Consider the following 23,254-nt stretch of genomic DNA (forward strand, 5'->3'; position numbering starts at 1 on the left):
GACTATGAGCAAACGTGGGACCAGCAGGGAGAAGTGAGCTGGAAGAGTGCTGGGGATTCACCCGACTGCAGTGAAAGGCCAGGGGGAGAAGTCTGGAAAGAGCAGAGAGTGAAGGTGGGCTTGAGGGTGACTGGACCTAAGGTAGGGAGTCAGGTGAGGAGCTTTAGTAGCAATAAGATGGAGCCTCTCAAAACTGAACAATCCGTTCGGATGCTGAGCCCTCACTCTGGGACTTCAGCTTCTGGTATATTCCTTTTTTCTAACCACTTTAGCCTCCACATTTTAAGTCACCAACTGGAGGCTCAGCTGGGTACCTGCAAGCCACTAAAAAATGCCAGGGTATCTGGCTGGTAAGAGAAGTTCCCAGCATGAGTCAGTTGGTTGCTATGAGCCCACTTCACTTCTGACCTTTTTCCTCCTGTGGCACTAAATAGACAGACTTCAGTGGAAACACAAAATGTGTATTAATAGAAAAAAAAAACACATCTCTGGGGGCTTCTCAGATGCACAGCACACACGGCATGTTCACAATCTCACAGCCACTTCCTAATTGTGTAGCTATTAATTTACCAGTGTGAAAGAGGTTGTGGGGATGGTGTGGACCTTCTGTGATTGAAGAAGTAAAATACACAAACAGTACAGAACTGTGCAAAGTAGAAAGGTGAAATACCCATCCTGACATTCCAGGCATGTATAGCCATGGAGCTGTGGATGTGGAGACACATATGGATTTGAATGGTTCCCCAAAGGGCATCACATCATATATTCAATTTCATAATTTGACTGGCATTTCTCCAATTCTGTACACACTGCTGCTGCTGCCGCTCCTGCTGCTGCTGCTGCTAAGTCGCTTCAGTCGTGTCTGACTCTGTGCGACCCCTTAGATGGCAGCCTACCAGGCTCCCCTGTCCCTGGGGTTCTCCAGGCAAGAACATTGGAGTGGGTTGCCATTTCCTTCTCCAATGCATGAAAGTGAAAAGTGAAAGTGAAGTTGCTCAGTCATGTACGACTCTTTGCAACCCCATGGACTGCAGCCTACCAGGCTCCTCCGCCCATGGGATTTTCCAGGCAAGAGTACTGGAGTGGGGTGCCATTGCCTTCTCTGTCTGTACACACAGATATGCCTATTCTTTTCTCAGTGTTAGTATAATATTTCACTCTAGGTGTCTTCCAAAAGACACTTGAGGCATTTAATCAATCCCCTGAAGGTATATTTCAGCTCCACACCTCCAATTTCTTGTGAGTGCAAGCAATGCCAGGCTTCCCAGGTAGCTCAGTAGTAAAGAATCCACCTGTGAAGCAGGAAACACAGATTCCATTCCTGGGTCGGAAAGATACCCTGGAGAGGGAAATGCCACCCCACTCCAGTATTCTTGCCTGGAGCATTCCATGGACAGAGAGGCCTAGCAGGCTATAGTCCAGGGGGTCACAAAGAGTCGAACATGACTGAGCAACTAAAGAACAACAACATAAGCAGTGCTCATCTTTATGCACATTTGCAAGTATTCCTATACTCAGATGACAGGGGTGGAATTAATGATTCAACATTTATATACAGATTTAATACAAAAAGTTAAATAATAGTAAACAATAGCAAGCACTAAATTTTAAGATGCTTGACAGTTTGCAAGAGAAGTTTACACAATGCCTCTCATTAGGCATTCAACGTCAAGCAACACTTACTTGGAGACAACAAAAGAGACAAAATTCAAACAAATTAAAAGGAAAACTTCCTTTCGGTAAACCAAAAGTTGGTATTTGATCTATACATGTTCAATGCCTTACCAAATACTCTAAGCAAGAATAAAATGTTATTTATGAATTACAATTTTCATTGAAACCAAACGGACCCCCAGATATTCCAATTTCCACTAAAAATCTCTGGGTTTTTTTAACGTGTTCAGATAATTCTGTACAAGCATCGTGTGTACAGGATGGAACCTGGCCCAAATTTTACCGCCACTCAACCTTTCTCAACTTCATCAGTCATCGGCATATATACATTCTAATCCCAACACCTTACATTAAATAGGAACTGAATTCTGCATAACATTCTTCATAAAATTAATAATAATTCATCTCTGGGCACACTGTACATGGAGGTTGGAGGCTAAAATTAGTCTTAAAGAAACAAAACCTGAACCTCCTTTTATTAGTTTCATTCTAACACTCAGTACTAACAACACACAGATACTTTGTTTTTGCAAAGATTCTCTTTGAATACTGGGAGAATGAACACTTTTTTCTTAAAATTAGCTTTTCTGGACACACGAAGAGTATCCGCTAAGATGGATCCCATGGAAACCCTGGAAAGTGAAGCTGACCATGGAAGCAATCCAGCTTCGGCGGTGGGCGGCAGAGGCATGCCAGCACACCTGTGTGCTCACCTGGCAGGCAGGCTGTGAGGACAGGTGCACGGAGAGCAGTCACTGGCCGAGCCGGTCACCTTCCCATAGTACCCAGGGGCACAAGTGTCACAGTGGTCGCCAGTGGTGTTGTGGCCACAGTTCTGGGACCCCATGTTTCAAAAGGAGAAGAAAACAACAGGAAACTGTTAGAACACCTTCTCACCTGGGGACAGCCCAGCAACACCGCAATTCATATCAGTTGACAGTTTTTTTTAATTCTCAAGGGAGGATGAGCATTTTTTGTCATATTTTAAAATTCCTCAACACTGGCAGCTCTGTGGCCTTCATTCATTATAAGACTGCATTCATCCAACGTGTGTGTGCATGCTGAGTCACTGAATCATGTCTGACTCTTTGTGACCTGATGGACTGTAGCCCGCCAGGCTCCTCCCAGGGGATTCTCCAGGCAAGAATACTGGAGTGGCTGCCACGCCCTCCTGCAGGGGATCTTCCTGACCCAGGGATCGAACCCACATCTCTTGCATTGGCAGCAGGTTCTTTACCACTAGCACCACCTGGGAAGCCCATTCAGTCCCCCTACTGCTGCCACTGCTAAGTCACGTCAGTCGTGTTCGGCTCTGCACGACCCCATAGAAGGTAGCCCACCAGGCTCCCGTCCCTGGGATTCTCCAGGCAAGAACACTGGAGAGTGTTGCCATTTCCTCCTCCAGTACATGAAAGTGAAAAGTGAAAGTGAAGTCAGCCGTGTCCGACTCTTCGAGACCCCATAGACTGTAGCCTACCAGGCTCCTCTGTCCATGGGATTTCCCAGGCAAGAGTACTGGAGTGGGTTGCCATTACCTTCTCTGATTCAGTGCCCCTAGGAGTACCTAATCTTGTTAAATGATTAGTTCCCCAAGGAAAGATGCATCGCGAAAGAACCATGAATTTCCCCAACTATCCACATGACCTTTGTCTCTGTGATGGGCCAAGGGACCTTCCTAGCTAATTACATCTTGCCTGAAGTTACCTGAAATCAATTCTCCTTAAATCCTTAAATCAGATTTTCTCCTTTTCAGTATTAGGACTTTACTTTTGCCTGGGGCATGAACTGATTAGAATGAATAAATTTTTTAATAGTGTTGTAGCTATCTGCATCTTCATTTTTACTTGAATGACTGGAACAATTCTTTAATCCCAGATATCTAATGGAGTCAGCAAAGGTGAACACACATCTTTTTAACTGAGGAAATCCATGCAGCATTTCAGCTTTTAAATTCACCTGTGCATGTCTATGGTTTAACAGTTTTCCCAGGGAAGACTGCCTTTAAATTCCACATACGAAAGATGCTTCCCAATAAAAGAAGAGGAAGACAGATCTGCTGTGGGAGCCCTGGTTCCTGTGATGAGGCTACAGCCAGGATCTAGGAGCCTTTGGTGTGTCTTGGTGGGCAGCTCATTTTCCTTGAATGAGCTATTTTGCCTGCATCAAGTCAGTCTTGGCACAATTTAGACAGGGAACCAATGTTCCCACAAGAGTTATTATAAAGAATGAGATTTCAGGAGTAGGGAAAAAATATCAGATTATTCTGTGTTATCAATAAGATCTTGTTGGCTAAAGCAAAACCCTGGACACAAGAGTTTGTCTTCAGTCAAGGTCACAAGCTTTCTGTCTGAGGCTCTTGGTCCTTTTCAGTGGTCAGAGCTCTCCTTATGTCACTGATGGTCTAGGGGGAGAGAGCCAGGAAGCAAATGCACACTAAGACCTCCAGGAAAACATGTACTTTTTAACAAAGGCAAGGAGAAAGCAATACCTTACATAGAGAAATATATTTTCAACTTTGGCCTTAACTTATCTAAAAACATCCAGGTGACCCTTCAAATTCTATGACAGAAAGTTCTCATGTACCACCACTGCAGGTAAAAACAAGAGACACTTAACTCATTTCCAAATTGATACCCATAAACAAATTCAAAGAATTTATAAAAGAATTTCCACCAAACATGTCAGGCCACTTAGCTAGACCTTTCTGAAGGAAATATTTGTATACCTTACATTTAGCTAAATTTAAATACTCTAAATCAAGGAACTGGTGTGATTTCAAACCAGAAAAGTAGACACTCAGAGTCCGCTGTAATTTTGAGTGTCAGACAAGCACCCACACCAACCAGCGTACCAGACACTTCCCGGTTTCCGGGTCACAGGTGTCACTGTGGTTATTGCAATTGCAGGGCACACATGGGGCCAGCAGAGGGCGTGGTCTCCTGCCATCACCTTCCAGAAGCTTCCCTCTGTGGTAACCAGGAGCGCAGTCCTGGAGGGAGGCAAAAGGGAAGGAAGTGAACAAAAAACACCCGATTAAGAAATGGAGAGAAGATTTGAATACACATTTCTCCAGAGAAGATGCCTAGATGACTGGCACATGAAAGGATGCTCAGCATCACTAATCATCACGGAAGTGCAAATCAAAACCACCATGAGATGCCAGCTCCCATGGTTACTATCAAAAAAACAACAAAAAAAAACAGAAAATAGTAAGTGTTGGCGGGGAGGTGGAGAAACTGGAATGCTGCGGCTCTGCTGGTGGGAACAAAGAAGTGTGTCACTGTGGGAAGCAAAATGATGGTTAGTATGGTGGGTCATCAAAAAGCTAAAGCGTTATCGCATGATCCAGCAGTTCTGCTTCTGGGTATAAACCCAAAAGAACTGAATCCAGGGTCTTGGCCACATTTGTACACCCATGTTTGTAGCAGCATTACTGACAATAGCCAAAGGTGGAAGCAACTCAAATGTCCGCTAATGGATGGATGGATAAACACAATGTGGTCCATCCAGCCAGTGGAATGTGATTCAACCTTAAGAAGGAAGCAGATTCTGACACGGCCTACAACATAGATGAATCTTGAGGGCATCATGCCCTGTGAAATTGGCCAGTCACCAAAAGATAAATACTGCATGACTCCACTTATATCAAGGGCCTAGAGTAGCAGTTTCATAAGACAGAAAGTAGTAAGGGTGAGTCTGGGGGTGGGTATAGGGGTAAGTGTTTAATGGGTACAGAGTTTTCAGTTTTATAAGATGAAGAATTCTGAAGGTTGGTTGCACAGCAGCATGAGTGAACTACTGAACTGCACGCTTTAGAAATAGTCAAGATGATAAATGCCTATCCTACCACAAGCAATTTTTAAAAGGGGGAAAAAATGACATAACAGAAATGCACAGCGCTAGTCATCACTCAGAGCTGCTGTAACAAGCATATTTCAACCCCAAACCAGGAGCCGGGCTTCAACCACCATCTCCTACCTGACACGAGAGTCCAGCCGTGCCTGGAGGACAGACGCACTTCTCTAACAGGAGGGCCACCTCCCTGCCTGCGTGTAACTCTTTCCGCCTTTCTGCCGACCTCCATTGAAATATTTGAGATTCTGTGAAACCATTGGGTTAAGAAGTGTGAAAGCAGGCACTAATATTTACAAAGAGAGTTTTCAGAAACAGCACATTACACAATCATGTTGGCGCACCTAGAGAACCAGAACTTTCCTGCCAGGTGGAGGGTCGTTGCCATTCACAGTTATAAAGGAAATGGGTAAAAACACACAAAAAGCACATTAGTCATTTCACAGGGAAAGTCCTCGGCCAGATTTTCAGAACTTAAGAACAATGTTAGAGAAAGCGTACCTGCAAGAACTTGAAGGACTAGTCTGGCCATAACTTGGGTGGCTTTCTTTAGGGGATAGTATCGTGATACTAAATGAGTCTTTAGGGGATGGCATCGTGATACTAAATGAGTCTTTAGGGGATGGCATTGTGATACTAAATGAGTCTTTAGGGGATAGTATCGTGATACTAAATGAGTCTTTAGGGGATGGCATCGTGATACTAAATGAGCAAGGGATGACATTCCTGATACACTGTGACAAAGAATGGGCCTTGCAGTTGAAGGGCAGAAAACGGGAGAACTGCTTTGCTGTTTATATGGAAGGTATCATCCTCGTGTACTTACAAGCTATATCCACATTACTATAGGAGATGGATAATCTATGTCATTTTCACATACTTCATAATAACATTAATATTTAATAAGATTTTGGTGAGGAACAGAGATATATATATATATTAACAACATGGGGTAATGGGAGATGAAGTGAACCAAGTCCTTAAGGTTTGCTTTCAAATAAGAAAGATACATTAAAAATTCTAGAAATTTCCAAGTACCTGCTTTGCTGTAATCCTTGGCCATAAGAGGCTTTGATGAGAATGTACTCAATGTTGCTAAGAACAGACATAAAATCTGAACGTGTGACAGGTTCTTCAGAAACAGAGTTAAAATATTTCCAAAAACTCTGCGGATGAGAAGCACATTCAACTAAAGTTAGGGTACAGATCATCAGAGGCACGTGAACTTAATTCCTTTAGAGATTTCTCCAGCAGTAAGCCCAGCTCTGTGCGTGACCTTAAATTTAACTATGGAAGCTCTCCTGTCACTTGCTGGGCGCAGTCATCCCACCACCTCATTTATCAACAACCTCGTAACACCTCCGCTGGGGCCAGCCACACAGAGAACAATCAGTAAACCTCTCCTGGAGGAAGGAACACACACGTCCCAAATTCAAGGGCATCCAAAAACCCAGAACCATTACATTCATAGGCTGAGACTCCGTAGGCTGAGACTCCTGTATTCAGATAAAGGATTTAAGCTGCATTCGCTCTAAATGAACATGAGCCTCATATGCCTTTCTTGAGAATAGAAATTTGAATCCTTTTAGATACCTTGCTAAACCCAATGGAATTTTGACCCAAAGCCTTCTTCACTCTCTCTTATTTATAGCAGCTTCATGATTTCATTACATGCAGAGTTCCCAGCCCAAGGAGTGTATGTGGAAAGAGCACTCAGTCACCTCTTTCATCCCCACTTCCTGCTCCTGCCTCACTCCGTTCTCGGGGGCTGGCGCATCCACGTAGATGACCTGCTTCCTGGTCCGGCCTCCTTTGACGAGCACCTGGGGTTCCAGGTTGGAGGTGCCGATCCCATCGGAAGCATAGAAGGCCACGCTGTAGCGCAGTGTGCCGCCGTAGGCCAGGAGCTGTCGGAGAGAAGTGCTGTTTACATCTCTGACATAGCCTTGGTTTAAAGATATTTCAGCATAAGCCTGCTGCCATTTGAAGGAAATCTTTAAAAACACATCACGTGAGTGTAATATGTTGACACGTGCTTCCTTCTAATTCTACTTAGTTTCGGATTCTTAAGTTGATCCAAGCTGTAGTTAAGTACGCAATCCTTTAAAAGTTTTACAAACCACTTTATTTTTTTTCCTTTTTTTAATTTTATTTTTTAACTTTACAATATTGTATTGGTTTTGCCATATATCAACATAAGTCTGCCACAGGTATACACGTGTTCCCCATCCTGAACCCTCCTCCCTCCTCCCTCCCCGTACCATCCCTCTGGGTCATCCCAGTGCACTAGCCCCAAGCATCCAGTATTGTGCATTGAACCTGGGCTGGCGACTCGTTTCATATATGATATTAAAACCACTTTATAAAGGTGTTTTTGGCTGCAAAAAGCTGAATTTATGTATTGAATACAAGTTGATAAGTTGGGGATAAGTACACCTTTGAAACCACCACCACCACCATCAAAGTCACAGTCAAACCCATCACCCCCCAGTGTTTTCTCTTAATGATGCCAACAAAGGTGAGCTCCAAAGTAACAAAGCAATGTGATAATCATTCTAATGATTTTCAAGCTCCTTTGAATTAAACATGATCTATAACCACTGGAGAACATATTTCCAAGTTTCAAAAATCAGGATGAATTCACACATCGACTCATGTATTTATATAAGCAAAAATGCAAACAATGTCTTCAAGTTTCTTTTCTTTCCCCCAAATAGGTGACAAATTCTTGAGAAGACCCTCCTACGCCATAGCACCCAGGCTTGTATTGAGCCTCTATTAGTAAAAAAAAATAAATAAATGTTTGTTGAGTGATTGCTTTAAAAGGGAGAAAAAGAATATGACTTTCACTTGAAAAGACTTTTAAAAATTGATGTGTGTGTGTGTGCTAAGTCGTTTGTGACCCTATGGACTGTAGCCTGCCAGACTCCTCTGTCCATGGAGATTCTCCAGGCAAGAATACCAGACTGGGTAGCCATTCCCTTCTCCAGGGGATGTTTCTGATGCAGGGATTGAAGCTGGGTCTCCTGAATCACAGGCAGATTCTTTACCATCTGAGCCACCAGGGAAACCCCTTAAAATTAATGAAAATGGTAAAAGAACCATTCACCTGGAGGACTTTTTCTAAGTGTTAATCACTCCATCCCCTCGAAGAAGAGGAGACTAATACCCACTCCAGTTAGGAATAGGCCAACCCAGGCCCTTGTGACTTCCACTGGCACTTCTGCCCCCAGGAAAGGTGGATGGGGGCTCTAGGCTGGGTGCTTGTCTCACCTGGTCTCCCTGAAACTGCCCGGGCAGCCGCCAGTAAAACGGCTCCGCGTGGACCTGCTGCCTGACGGTCACGGCGTCCAGCAGGACATCGGGGGCCTGGTAGTACACCCCCTCGGTTGTGCCCTTGAGGTTACTCTGAGAAACCACACGCAGCAGAGGCTGATCTGAGCCCAGCGTCACCTAGTCAGGAACAGGAGGACACAGAACGTGAATGAACTCTGCACCTCAGACCGTCAGAGGCTTCTCTGTTTCAGGTGAGATGGCTTCATTACTCAAACAGGAATAAGAAAGGCTTTTCTTTTAAACTTAAACAGCTGGACTAAAATGAACTGAAAGTGCTATACTGGGCAATGTTCAGCGACATGAAGGAGACCACTGAGATACTGCAACTTCATCTTCCAACTAAAGCTGTGGGCAGGTTAGCACACAGCGACACCAACATCTTGGTTTCCTTGACAGCAAAGGCAGGGCTCTGAGGCTTTTATTTTTTAGGCCTCGCAGGTCTTAATTGCAGCTTGTGGAATCTTTACTGTGACATGCGGGATTTAGTTCCCTGACCAGGGATCAAACCTGGCCCCCTGCACTGGGCGCTTGGACGTGGAATCTTTACTGTGACATGCGGGATTTAGTTCCCTGACCAGGGATCAAACCTGGCCCCCTGCACTGGGCGCCTGGACGTGGAATCTTTACTGTGACATGCGGGATTTAGTTCCCTGACCAGGGATCAAACCTGGCCCCCTGCACTGGGCACTCGGAGTCTTTAGCCACTGGATCACCAGGGAAATCCTAGAGTTCTGATTCTTAATGATCTCAAATTAGCTTCCAAGAATTTCTGACGCAGTAAGAGGAAAAATGCAACACAAGTACTTAACTGTCTCTCCCACCTGGACCCAGCTCCCAACGGTAGAGGGTTAAAAACAGAACGCTTAATGCGCGTGACTCACTGGCGTCCTCACGTAGCCCTGGGCCTCTGAGCACAGCTGCGACAGCCCGAAGCAGAAGCAGGGCGTGCATCCCCGAGGGTCCGCCTCGTCCAGAGCAAAGGTGCCAGCTCGGCACTCACTGCACTGAGGCCCAGCGACGTTTTCCTAAAGGGGACAAAGCGATACACTCACTTCTACTTGAGAAAAGGAGACACGGTTTCTGAACAAACGGAAATGGAACCAAACACAGAAACCGTTTTGGATGAACAGGCACGGATGAACCAGCTGCTTCTTAGGCTGGCTCCTCAACCGCTCTGAACATCAGTTCTCTCAGAATCAGTGATTCCCAAGCTCAGCTAATCATCTGAATCATCTCAGAAGCTTCAGGAAAATGTAGACACCCTAGTGAGTCTCCAGGAGGGGGCCTGGATCCTCCTGAAGTGAGTCCCCATGGGACTGGTTGAGTAGTCAGGCAAAGAGCCTTGGGCCGGTTGTCCTGCACTGGCCATCTGTGGTGAGAACTGAGGCCACAGACGCGGGGAACCAAGCACAGATCCACTGAGAATCCCATCACCCCCGACCCACTCGAGTTTCCCCTCCCTCATCCCCCACCACCAATCAGCCCAGGACCAGGCTTTCATCTCCTGGGCCCAAGGAAAGGACCAAAAAGTGGTCAAGGACCTTCTGGTAACAAAGCACAATGGGAAAACGAATGAAAATTCACAGATGTTGAAATCTAACCTCCTGGGAAAATAATCGATGCAAATTTCCTCCAGTCTGCCCAGCAGGCGCAAGAGAAGAGTTACTTACCAGCTGTACAACCACACATTCTCCTGAAGCCCTGTTATCTATTTTATCTGTATATTCAAGACAGACTGGCTACTCAGCCAACCGGGACACATGATAGAAAACTCGGCGTGTTTTTCAAATCAGTTCCATCATCTGACACTTGTAATAAACTGTACAAATTCCATCTAAAGCATCATCCATCACTCTAGAAGAGCACACACAGAATTTAACCTCAGACACAGAAGGCGGTGCAAACTCATTAAGAGAAGCATCTAGAAGCCAGGTGCTTATTTAAATAGTGAAAGCCCCGAAGTCATGATGATGAGTGAGAGGGTGGAAAGGAAGTGGGGTCGAGGCCAGTACCTTGCAAGAGCAGGCTCCGGTTTCCTGGGCACAGCTGCAGAGACCCTGCTCCTGGTCGCAGGTGTCGGCCAGGGTCCCTCTCGGGTCACAGTCACAGGCCATGCAGTCGGGGAAGCCTTTGTACCCTGGGGAGCACTGCTCGCAGGTCCGTCCACCGAAGGCAGGCTTACACCGGCAGTGGCCGGTGACTACATCACACCGCTGGCTGGCTGCCCCCACACTACTGCAATTACAGGCCTGGAAGAGACAACAGTGAAATAAATCAAAAGGTAGCTTTTACATTTTCACAATGTGTACAGACAGGGACGACAGGAAACCTGGAGAAACCATACAATCAAACGGACCTCTCTCACTGCTGCTTTTGGAACTCACGACACAAGCCATCAAGAGACAGGACCCACATTGCTGGACATCGTCGAACCCCTGCATGCTGGGCCACAGTTGTGGACTGAAATTCAATCTACTTAGTAGGTCAAAGCAGTCCAGCAAAATCATGTTAGAAGACGAGTAATGTTCCCTCTGTTTTCAAAACGCAAACTCTACATTTAACAGACAAAAGTAACACAGAAAAATAGAACCACGGAAGACGAGACATATGTGCCCTGCCCCAGGAAAGCACTTTATGTCCTTCTCCTGGAAGATAGCGTATATTGCAGAATATATTTAAAAGGCAGTAAAATAAAATTTTGATCTACTAAGCTGTCAATTTCTCCAAGGTAGGCTCTTGAAGAAAATTTAGAATATTGCGTTTTAAGGATGTCACTTCTTCCACTTTGATTCCCACCATGGGTGCTGAGTTATGACTAGAAACCATGAAGCCACTCAACAGGGTAAAATTAAGCACACAGATAAAAGAAACAGAACGAAACCGGACCCAGCAAAGTGGTTCTCAGTGGGGAAAACATGCGGTGGCAGCGCACACCTGGCATCCGAGCTCTAGGTCGTGGCCCCAGTGTCCGTCTGCACACTCCTCGCACGCTGCACCCCGAGTGTGAGGCGGGCACACACACTCCCCGGTCTCCGGGTCACAGGTGTTCTGGGTATGAGCGCAGTCGCAGGCTACAAGAGATATGGAGTCTTGTTAGGGATCAGGACCGTCGGGTCAACCAAAGGAGTCAGAGATGCTGCTGCTGCAGTGTCTGCCTGTGTTAATAATCTCAACCACTCCTGTAGCTCCTGAAGAGACCTCATGATCCCCAGGACCCCACCATGTCTCATGACAGGCTGTTGCATGAGAGATGATCAGGAGGCATCGGAGAAACAGAGAGAAGGCCAGGCAAGGCCTCCACAGGTGGGGAAAGCAGACAGCTAAGGCTTACTGAGCCTCTGTGTGCCAGTCACTGTGCCAAGGACTCTAAGTACCACCTTAACAGTAACTCCTGGATGCAGTCTAATCGGCTCCTCCACTTTACGGATGAGGAGACCAAAGCTAAGGCAAGTCATTAGCCTAAGCTCACACAGTTAGTACAGCCTGACCAAGGCTTATGGACTTTCCAGAACAGGGATCAGGAAACAGAAAACAAGGAATGAATTCCTACACGTGAATAAAAAATGTAAAGGAATTTAACAGAATTAGTCTGAAGCCGAAGGAGAGTTCCAAGAAAAGTTTAGGCACTTTTCTAGGGAAGTCTGAAATGCTGAATCCCAGCGCTTACGTGTACAGCCGCCATCCTGGTAGGAATAGAAGCCACGGGCACACCTGTCGCACTTCTCCCCGGCCACACCCGGGACGCAGAGACAGTGGCCTTCTGGTGTGCAGTCATCCGACAGGGAGCCGGCACTGCAGTTACAGGGCAGGCACCCGAGCCCCGTCTCCAGCCCATAGTAGCCGTACTGTTTCATGGGGGCAGAGCGGAAGAAGATAGAACAGATTTTAGTCAGTGACTAGTAACTACTAACTCCAGTATTCTTGCCTGGAGAATCCCAGGGACGGCGGAGCCTGGTAGGCTGCCATCTATGGGGTCACACAGAGTCAGACACGACTGACGTGACTTAGCAGCAGCAGCAGCAGCAGTAACTACTAATGGAGAAGGAAATGGCAACCCACTCCAGTATTCTTGCCTGAAGAATCCCAGGGACAGAGGAGCCTGGTGGGCTGCTATCCATGGGGCTGCACCAAGTCAGACACGACTGAAGCAACTTAGCAATAGCAGCAACCTACTAACCACCGACTTGGTGGACATGAGTTTGAGCAAACTCTGGGAGATAGCAGAGGACAGAGGAGCCTGGCATGCTGCTGTCCGTGGGGTGGCAAAGAGTCGGACATGACTTAGAGACTGAATGACAAAAACAAAATATCTACTAGAACATTTCCCAAATCAGCACCTGCATGTGTCACAAGCTCACAAAGGACTCGTGACATCATCCCACCACCCTCAGAACTGATACACACTCTCCAGACGTGGGTGCACAGCAGCTCCCACCACCGTGCTGCAGGCACCCACTCTTTCTGGCAGTCGTGATCCCATTTCATCTGAACCAGTTCCAGACGTCAACACTGATGCACACACGAATTGTACGCAAGGACCTGGAGGCATCTTACCAAGCACTGGTCACACCGCTGTCCGGTCACGTGTGGTTTGCACTCACAGAGTCCAGTTTCCGGGTGGCAGACAGCAGAAAGGGAGCCTTGGCCATGACATTCACAGGCTAACACACACAGAAGACATATTTGTGCCTATTTATGGATATGGCTCACATATAATCCCTTAATCCCCAAAGGAGAAATCTTACACATTCGTGTTTCAAATCGGAAAATGAAAACAAAATGATTGCTTTGCAATAACTTTAAAAATTTACTCTTTTTCTGAGTGAGTCAACATAAGGTTGGTGCAACGAACCATCATAGAGAAAAAAATGTACTGAAACTATTAAGGTAATAATCTGCAAATGAGCTTAACCAATTTCATGAATTCCTTGAAATTTTTAAAATGAGCTGCCAATGTATATCAACCAAACTTCATTAAAAAACATGCAAAAAAGATTTCAAAAGTGATTTAGCCATTTGCTCATTCCAATCATATATAATTATTATGATTGATTATTATAATCAAATAATTATTTGATTATTATAACTCAACTTAATTATTTTAAGTTGAGTTATAGCCATGTAGATAACTATTATTATAGTTTATGATTTAATGAAATATTTCTTATTCTAAGACCTGAGTTGTTTGACTCAGGCACTCAGGGCTGAGGTTGCAGTTTCATCTCCAGCCAGAATATTGAAGTTTAAAGCTACAAAGTCCCTCGCCTTGTCTAAGTGATGCAATTTAACGAGTCCAAGAAAGGTTGAATTGATATTCATACCACAGCTGTCAATATGCACTTCACTTAAAATTTGTAATATGTTCACTGACAAGATATCCCAGGATGTGTACTATTTAGGAATGCTTGGGCTTAGAAAATGCACACTCTCTGTCCAATGGCATAATCATGTAAGAAAAACGTCACGAAATATCTCAGCTCCAAGCACACTGTGTGTGGCACGCTTTGCAGGGCACACACCCATCAGCTTGTGTCTGTCATGTTAGAGGCAAAATGTGGAATAAATGAATTAACATTCATTAACACAGAAGGGAAGCACTAACATTTTTCTATTTGGTGAAAAATTTATTTTTCTATTTGCTGAGAAATCTAAGACTTAGGAAGATGATATAATTTACCATAAATCACACAGCTATGTCAGGCTGGATGTACATAAAGGAAAACTTGTAAATGTGTTTGAAAAACTTGGGTGTATGAATCCACTTCTTCAACACTAAATTTTATGTAACCTAAATGTAGATCACGTATTTCTGATGAAAATTTAGCATCCTTATTATTGTTGTTGTTTAGTCACTAGGTTGCGTCAGACTCTTCTGCAACCCCATGGACTGTAGCCCACCAGGCTCTTCTGTCCATGGGATTTCCCAGGCAAGAATACTGGAGTGGGCTGTCATTTTCTTCTCCAGGGGATCTTCCCTACCAAGGGATTGAACCTGGGTCTCTTGTGCCTTCTGCATTGCAGGCCGATTCTTTACCACTGAGTCACTTAAGAAGCCCATACTAATTAGGACAGGCTATAAAAGATGCCTTCAGAAAACGAAGATCATGGCATCCGGTCCCATCACTTAATGGGAAATAGATGGGCAAACAGTGGAAACAGTGTCAGACTTTATTTTTCTGGGCTCCAAAATCACTGCAGATGGTGATTGCAGCCATGAAATTAAAAGACGCTTACTCCTTGTCTATGACCAACCTAGATAGCATATTCAAAAGCAGAGACATTACTTTGCCAACAAAGGTTTGTCTGGTCAAAGCTATGGTTTTTCCAGTGGTCGTGTATGAATGTGAGAGTTGGACTGTGAAGAAGGCTGAGCGCCGAAGAATTGATGCTTTTGAACTGTGGTGTTGCAGAAGACTCTTGAGAGTCCCTTGGACTGCAAGGAGATCCAACCAGTCCATTCTGAAGGAGATCAGCCCTGGGATTTCTTTGGAAGGACTGATGCTAAAGCTGAAACTCCAATACTTTGGCCACCTCATGCGAAGAGTTGACTCATTGGAAAAGACTCTGATGCTGGGAGGGATTGGGGGCAAGAAGAGAAGGGGACGACAGAGGATGAGATGGCTGGATGGCATCACTGACTCGATGGACGTGAGTCTGAGTGAACTCCGGGAGTTCGTGATGGACAGGGAGGCCTGGCGTGCTGCAATTCATGGGGTCGCAAAGAGTCAGACATGACTGAGCGACTGATCTGATCTGATAAAAGATGCACTGAATTTTGAAGACTCATTATTATAAAAAGAAAGCAATCATCTTATTAGCACTTTGAAAATTTGATTACATGATGAAATAACACTTTCTATATATTGAGTTAAATACAATGTATTATTAACATGTATTTCATCCATTTCTCAGAGAAGGCAATGGCACCCCACTCCAGTACTCTTGCCTGGAAAATCCCATGGACGGAGGAGCCTGGTAGCCTGCAGTCCATGGGGTCGCTAAGAGTCAGATACGACTGAGTGACTTCACTTTCACTTTTCACTTTCATGCATTGGAGAAGGAAATGGCAACCCACTCCAGTGTTCTTGCCTGGAGAATCCCAGGGACGGGGGAGCCTGATGGCCTGCCGTCTATGGGGTCACATAGAGTCAGACACAACTAAAGTGACTTAGCAGCAGCAGCAGCATCCATTTCTTTATAATTTTTAAAAGGTGGCTACTAGAAAATTTTCAATTACATGCATGGCTTGCATTTATATCGACAGTATTGATACAGAAAAATAATATAAATTACTGCTCTTATTGCTAGCAATTATAATTGCTACCATTTCTTTACTGTCTAGAACTTTGAATTTGTTATCCCATTTATTTTTCAGAAAGGCCTAGTGTACACATATACTTATGTCCATTTTACGCATGAGGAAATAGCAGCTAGGCGAGGTTAATAAATTTGCCTAATATCACATGGCTGCTTGGTGACCATGTAACCCCGGATGCTACCCTGTGTTATTCAGACCCTAACACCCTGAACACACATGTGCTTCCCTGGTACACCATCCTATATAGCTCCCCCACTAGACTTGGGATTTTTCAAGTCTGATAAAGTTCCAACTCCCATCACAATACTTAGCATAGTGCCTGGGAAGTAACAGACATGCAGTAAGTGACAAATGAACAATCATCGAGGTTTGCGATAAACGTGAAAAGAAAAGCCACGAGAATGGTTGAAGGCATTCTGTAAACTTTGAAGCTTTACACAATCACAGGTTATCATAATTATGATAATTATCATCTCCTATGATAGTCAATCAAGATGCTGAACGTCAGGCTCCTAAGCCCAGGGCGATTAACACCTTGTTCATCTCTTGTCCTCCTAGGCAGCATCTTTTCTGTATCACTGGCTCCCTCTTGTGTCTCTACATTGTAATAGCATAGTAGGGCTTCAGTATTTATAGGAAATCATCAAAACGGTGAAATCATCAAAAGGGGCTTTCCTGGTGGCTCAGATGGTAAACAGTCTGTCTGCGGGAGACCCGGGTTCAATCCCTGGGTCGGGAAGATCCCCTGGAGAAGGAAATGGCAACCCACTCCCAGTATTCTCGCCTGGAAAATCCCATGGACGGAGGAGCCTGACAGACTACAGTCCATGGGGTCGCAAAGAGCCAGACATGACTGAGCAACTTCACTATCAGAAAGGTAGTGATGGTGGTAAAGAACCCGCCTGACAATGCAGGTGACATAAGAGACACGGATTCAATCCCTGTGTGGGGAGGATCCCCTGCAGGAGAGCATGGCAACCCACTCCAGTATTCTTGCCTGGAGAATCCCATGGACAGACGGAGCCTGGAGGACTACAGTCTACAGGTCACAAAGTCAGACACGACTGAAGCAACTTAGCATGCATGCATCAGAACAACGGATCACTGCAATTTTTATTTTTTCATTCCTTTTTCAAGAACCGTGCAAAAAATAAAACGGAGAGCTGTATCAGCCCTAAGGCTATACGTTTGTCATCCTGGGAATTTGCTTTTCTCAGTAACTGATTCTGCACAGTGTATCATTTCAAGGGTCTGAGCTGAGCCCTGCAGAGCAACATGGAGTCAGCAGTTCAGGCAAAGACTACTGAGATGTGCCAATCTGAGGGCTAGGGTCTCCCCATTTACCACTCCACATCTTGAAATCCCATCTGCCTCAAGAAGCCCTTAGCATCTACCTGACAAATAGGACAGGCTTCCTTCACCTCCTCAGTCCCTGGGAGCAGTGCCAGCACTCTGTGGAGTACCACTTCCTCCTGAAGTGGGAGGCTGCGTGTTTTCTAGGCCACTTGACCTCCATTTGGAGTAACTGATCGAGCTAACCCAGTGCAGATGGGGTCAAGTGACCTCCTGGGCCGAGCACTGTTTGATGGTAGGTAGATGGATGGATGAGTTTCCCCAGTGGCTCAGGGTAAAGACTCCACTTGCCAATGCAGGAGACTCAAGTTCAATCCCTGGGTCAAGAAGACTCCCTGAAGGAGGAACTGGCAACCGACTCCAGTATTCTTGCCTGAGAAATCCCATGGACAGAGGAGCCTGGTGGGCTACAGTTCATGGGGTCAAAAAAGAGTCCAAAATGACTTAGCAACTCAGCATGAGCACAAGATGAGTGGAGTCTTCACGAGGTGGCAAGTAGTGGACCCAGCTGCAACAGCCCACACACTCACCACGGCAGTTCTTCGCGGTCACTGCGTCCCCGTAGAAACCGTCAGCACACCTCTCACAGTGGGGGCCGTCGGTGTTCCCAAGGCATCGCAGGCATTCTCCGGTGACGGAATCACAGCTCCCAGGCTCCAAGAGGTCAACGTTGCCACTGCAGTTACATGCGACGCAGGAGTCTCCGGGCACTGTTGGGTTTCCATAGTAACCGTCTGCACATCTGTATAAAAGATGGAGACAGAGATGCGCACAAATGCAATTACTGTAGACGGTCCCCCACCATCCAGGGACTCTCTGAGTGGTTAATCAATCAGACTAACTCTTCACCTAAGATTTACTGTGAGAGGAACGCGGCTCCCAGTTCAGGCATTCACAGATCCCATCACTCATTGTGAGGGGTGGGGAGTGCGTCCAAATAAGCCAACAATCTCCTAGGACAGGCTCCAGACCCAGGCAACTCGACCCGCATCCCACCACTCAGGGAGGCCACCTCCCATGGAGACCAGCCAGACTTGGCACCAAGACTCACACGGGAAAGACAGCCCCTGGCCTCCAGGCACCAGGAGACACTTATATCAAACTAGCTCTCACTTGTGGGATTATCCAGAGTAAAAGGACATTCAAATGTGTGAACAGACATATGAACTCCTGGCTGTTTCACATTGCTACCGATGAGAACTCAAGTTAGCTCAGAGAGATCAAAGTATGCCCATGGACTTTCAACATTAATTTTTTAATTGATCGACTGGCTTCTCTGAGTCTATAAATAAAAATTACATATCAAAAACTTTAAAGCCACACGTAACTACACATTTAAAAACAAACACAAAGTTCATTGTAAACATTTGTGGAAACTGGTTGAGTGAAGGAGTACCTCTCGCACCAATCCCCCATGTATCCTGGGGCACACTGGTCACACACCACTTCGTCCCCATCATCCAGGTGGCAGGTGGGGCTGAAACTGACAAAACAGCAGAGATGCATGCAGTTCTCCAGTGGATGGTGCAGAACTCCTAAATATTGAAATGCTTGGCTTCCACCACTCCTATCCTTACACACCTTCACTGGATCCTCACTCCTTAGCCCAGAAATGAAGGCCCCCCAGTCACACAGCCCACCCAGTGGGCACTAGACACTCCCTGTTTGTCCCTTGGCCTGGGCTGCGATTCTCCCCACTGTCTGGGCTCACTGGCTCACCCTCAATGTCCTCCAGGAGGCCGGCTCTGATGATCAAGCCAAGTTCCTCTCCAGTCCCTGGGGCTGGGCTGCCTGCCTCAGAGCTACCCACACTGGCCAAGAGCAAGTTCACTTCCAATTTGGTTCCTCAGGGCATCGCCCCTGGTAGATGCCCCCTGCAGAGTGGACATACTTCCCCTGTCCTCATGATCACACAGTGGATGCCATGGCACTGGCAGCCACGGCTGAACAGTGTGATACTCAGGACACCTACCATGATACCCAGCACATACCAGGCACTCAATAAAGATTTGTTGAATCAACTTAATGAATTCAGTTCATTTCCAATGAGCCTCATATTTACATATTTTGGTCATTAGCTCAAATACTCCTGAAGCCCAGGAGCAAGTTTTATTCATATCCATGCCCCCCTCTACTTCCTAGCCCACTGGTAGGCACACAACACTGAAGGAAGTGATGATCGACATGAGACCAAGAGGGGAAAAAGGCAGGCAAATGTCTTTGCCACCACACAATCTGCCTTATATACTTCAACATGTCAAGCTTTTTTTAAAAGACAGAGTCTTTTCCTCCATCTCGAGTCCCAATTAATTACCATGGGGCAAATTCACATTCTCATTGCACACAGGTCTTGCTCTGAAGACATCAGTGCGGGTCTGGATGGGGACCCTGGCCCCTCGGGGCAGGGCTGGCTGGTAGAGGAGCCGGGCTTACTTGTTGGAGGCTGTGGAGAGCGGGCAAGCGCAGGGCTGGCAGTCCCCGGGGGTCCCTCGGGAAGGCAGCCCGTAGAAGCCGGGCAGGCAGCGCTCGCAGTGCTCCCCGGTGGTGTTGTGCTGGCATGCCTAGGAAACACGTGTGGAGAGGCTTGGCTCTGGCCCGCTGAGCGAGCCTCAGTTACCCACAAACAACTTGCAGTCCAAGTAGAAAAAAAAAGGCACAAGACTGAAACAAGTCACCAAACACTCCTATATGAGGAGTGGCTGCCTGTTTCCAGACTGGCTGATAAAATCTTTTAATTTGTGAAAACAGGAAGTGAAGAGACCTTTCACTTCCAACCACTATATTCGGTCTCTTCTACAGTAACAAAATGGATCAAAGAGCTGCTCTCAGATCCTGGTCGGCAGAGGGTGCAGAATGTGGACCCCTCCCCCGCCCAGCCCAAGTGTGCGCAGAGGCCTCCAAACCCGAGAGGAAGAGGGAGAGAGCTTTTAAAGGAACAACCACCTCATTAAGCAATGGGAAGCTGAGCTGGAGGAACTTATAGTGGAAAGACTGAGTCTGCGTGCAAGCCATCCTTCCACGCCACCCTACAGACACTTCACTTATAGAGAACAAAGACACGGACAAAGAGCTAAATGAAAGCTGTCCTTCCAGAGAAACAGAAAAATGAGGCTCCAGAGAGAATAAGCAATGGGCGGCACCACGCCGAGGTCTTCCCCATGATCATTAAATTTTCCCTGCCCTGCTACTCAATCAATCTCTTAGGGAAAAAGCATGAACCTCCCTCTGTGCTGTGCCGGTGAATAGGATTCAGTTGATTACCATACACATTCATTCCGTCTCTGAGCGGTGAATCCATTAGAGCCCAGGAGTGTGGGGGCACAAGAGCCTAAAAGAATTCCTGACTGAAGTTAAAATACGTCTTGCCCTGTATCTGCCCCAAAGTTCATTCTCAAGATTAACCACACATTTGCTAAGCCCTGTTTCAACTTCTACTGCACGAAAGAGGGACTTGTTCGCAGAGTTCATCTGCTAACAATGATGAAGCATTATATATTGCAGAAATGAGTGAGATTATCAGATATCTTATTATTCCTCGTATGATATACTATGTAAGATAATGTTAGAATCTACTAGCATTTGCATTTAAAAGATCTGATCTTCTTTGCTTAATCAGTGGACGTTTTCTACCTTTATGTTATTTTTTAGTCTTGTGAAGTAAATCATTACTTATTGTCCCAAGAAAAAACCTGCAGTGAAATGATACCTCCTTTTTCTATTATTACCAAACCAACTTTTCTTCAAAAAAACAAGAAATAAAAAGCAGGAGATAGTCTATGTCTTAAACTTAAACCTCCAGATTTCCTTTGGGGTTCACAAAGGCAGGGATGTTCCCTGTGGAGGAAGCATTTTTTAAAAAATCACTTCTGAGCAGAGCCAGGGCTTCAGGGTGGGGGAGGGGCACATGAAGTCTCAGACTCACAAAGCAAACACCATGAACATCACACTCAGCTGCATGGCCGTGGCATTCACAGGGCTGACAGATTCCTCCGAAAAGTATTCTGTCCACGCGGTAATAGCCGGGAAGACAGGACTGCAAAAGAAGGACAGGTGACCATGCAGGTGAAGGTAACTTCTTAAGCAAAATGCAAATCACCCTTTTCCAAATATGTTAGAAACAAAAACCGCTCAGTCTTCCGGGAACAGAAAACTTATTTTTTTGCCCAAACATGCCATAAAATGCACCCATATGATGCATAGCATTCAATGATTTTATTTTTTCAGTAAATTTACTGAGTGGTGCAACTACCACCAGAATCCAGTTCCTTATATGTTTTGAAGGCAGAAAACATGCACACAACAACTTAATAGCTATTCAATAAGCCAGCGCACATCATAGGAGTTTTCCACTGCAACATTCTTAGAAATCATGTAATAGTCATTTACATTTCAGTGTAAATGGAAAGGATATTTTTCCCTCTACTATTTTTTCTTTTGCTTAAAATTTATAAAATGTTGCTATCATGGTGTTAAACGCACATCTGTGTCAAATAGCATCAGTTTAATAAAACAAGTGTTACAGGTGAGCTTCCCTTGGTCTTCCTGCTGGTCTGACAACGTGGAGGTTCAGGGACAAGGAGTCCCCTAGACACTGTACTTCATGTCATCCTCCTGGTGACCCTGAGCAATTGACTCTCCATTTGACAGACATGCAACCTGAAACATGAAGCATTAGCTCTGGGCCTCGGCGCTCATACAATGACTCAACGCCAGGTGTGCACACCTGCAAGACCCCTGTCCATGGGCCGCCCAGGGCGACAGCAGGCAAGAAACGCATCCAGAGTGCAGACTGGGGAATGATTCATTTGAGGCTGGCACACTCCCTTGGGGCCATGGCACGAGGGGGTGTGGGCTTGTTTTCTATTGTTCTAAGGATTCTTAGAGAGCATTTCATTATAGTAATAATGTATAATGCCTTCATTCACACTGATCTTGGGAATGTCACCTATCACCTCCCACAGCCATGCTCCCCTGGGTACAGCAGGCCTCTCTACAGATGGGCATTGAGCAGGCAGCCGCCTGGGGGTCTGTGTGGCAGCTACAGGGCTCCCCCAAATTCCATTCTCAGTGAACAGCTGCCTGATTCTTTAAGTCAGCTTCTGAGCAAGAGTTGGATTACAGAATGAGTTCTGCTTGACACAAACCCTGACAAAGAAGACTTGAGCTTCCTGTTCCTGCCTGAGCATCATCCCACACACACCCACAGTTTTGCTCCAAAGCCACACTCACACCAGCACTTGCCCTCCAAAGCCCTGCCCACACTAGTACTTTCCCCCCAAAGCTCCACCCACATCAGCACTTGCCCTCCAAAGCTCCGCCCACAAGAGCACTTACCCTCCAAAGCCCCGCCCACACCAACATTGCCTTCCAAAGCCCCGCCCACTTGCCCTCCAGACTCCTTCCAGTCTAGCTGGCAAGGCTCCCACTTCCACGGTTATCTCTGCACTACCTGTGGCTCCTCCCCAAGCTCACATCCACATACTATGAGGTGGTCTGAGGGTCATTTTTCCGTTAAGCACAAGACCCACAGGGATTAGGACCTATGAACTCTTGTTGGTCCTAAAAATAAATGAGATGTTAAAAAAAAAAGTTCTTTGGTCCCCACCCCATACCAAAAATACTTTTCTAAATATTTAAAATAGAGATAAAAATATTTAATTAAATATCTGCACCAGGAGGCTTCAGGCCAACCTTATTAACTACAAAGTTAGTAAAGGTAAA

At 45.8% G+C, this 23,254-nt stretch overlaps 1 protein-coding gene across 1 annotated transcript in view; it reads right to left on the bottom strand.

The window, feature by feature from the left end:
* The window catches only part of LAMA1 (laminin subunit alpha 1), a 124,921-nt gene that overhangs the window by 42,025 nt on the left and 59,642 nt on the right, over nt 1–23,254 (bottom strand). The window contains 16 exon segments of the mRNA XM_070361981.1: nt 2,388–2,509; nt 4,526–4,663; nt 5,653–5,730; nt 5,732–5,774; nt 6,565–6,692; nt 7,248–7,433; nt 8,800–8,979; nt 9,744–9,887; nt 10,875–11,111; nt 11,797–11,933; nt 12,530–12,707; nt 13,417–13,523; nt 18,064–18,275; nt 18,930–19,016; nt 19,967–20,094; nt 21,456–21,566. Coding sequence (XP_070218082.1) covers nt 2,388–2,509; nt 4,526–4,663; nt 5,653–5,730; nt 5,732–5,774; nt 6,565–6,692; nt 7,248–7,433; nt 8,800–8,979; nt 9,744–9,887; nt 10,875–11,111; nt 11,797–11,933; nt 12,530–12,707; nt 13,417–13,523; nt 18,064–18,275; nt 18,930–19,016; nt 19,967–20,094; nt 21,456–21,566 — 2,216 coding nt within the window.

The sequence above is a fragment of the Bos mutus genome, chromosome 24 (assembly GCF_027580195.1).
Source record: "Bos mutus isolate GX-2022 chromosome 24, NWIPB_WYAK_1.1, whole genome shotgun sequence".
In the NCBI taxonomy this organism is placed as follows: Eukaryota; Metazoa; Chordata; class Mammalia; order Artiodactyla; family Bovidae; genus Bos; species Bos mutus.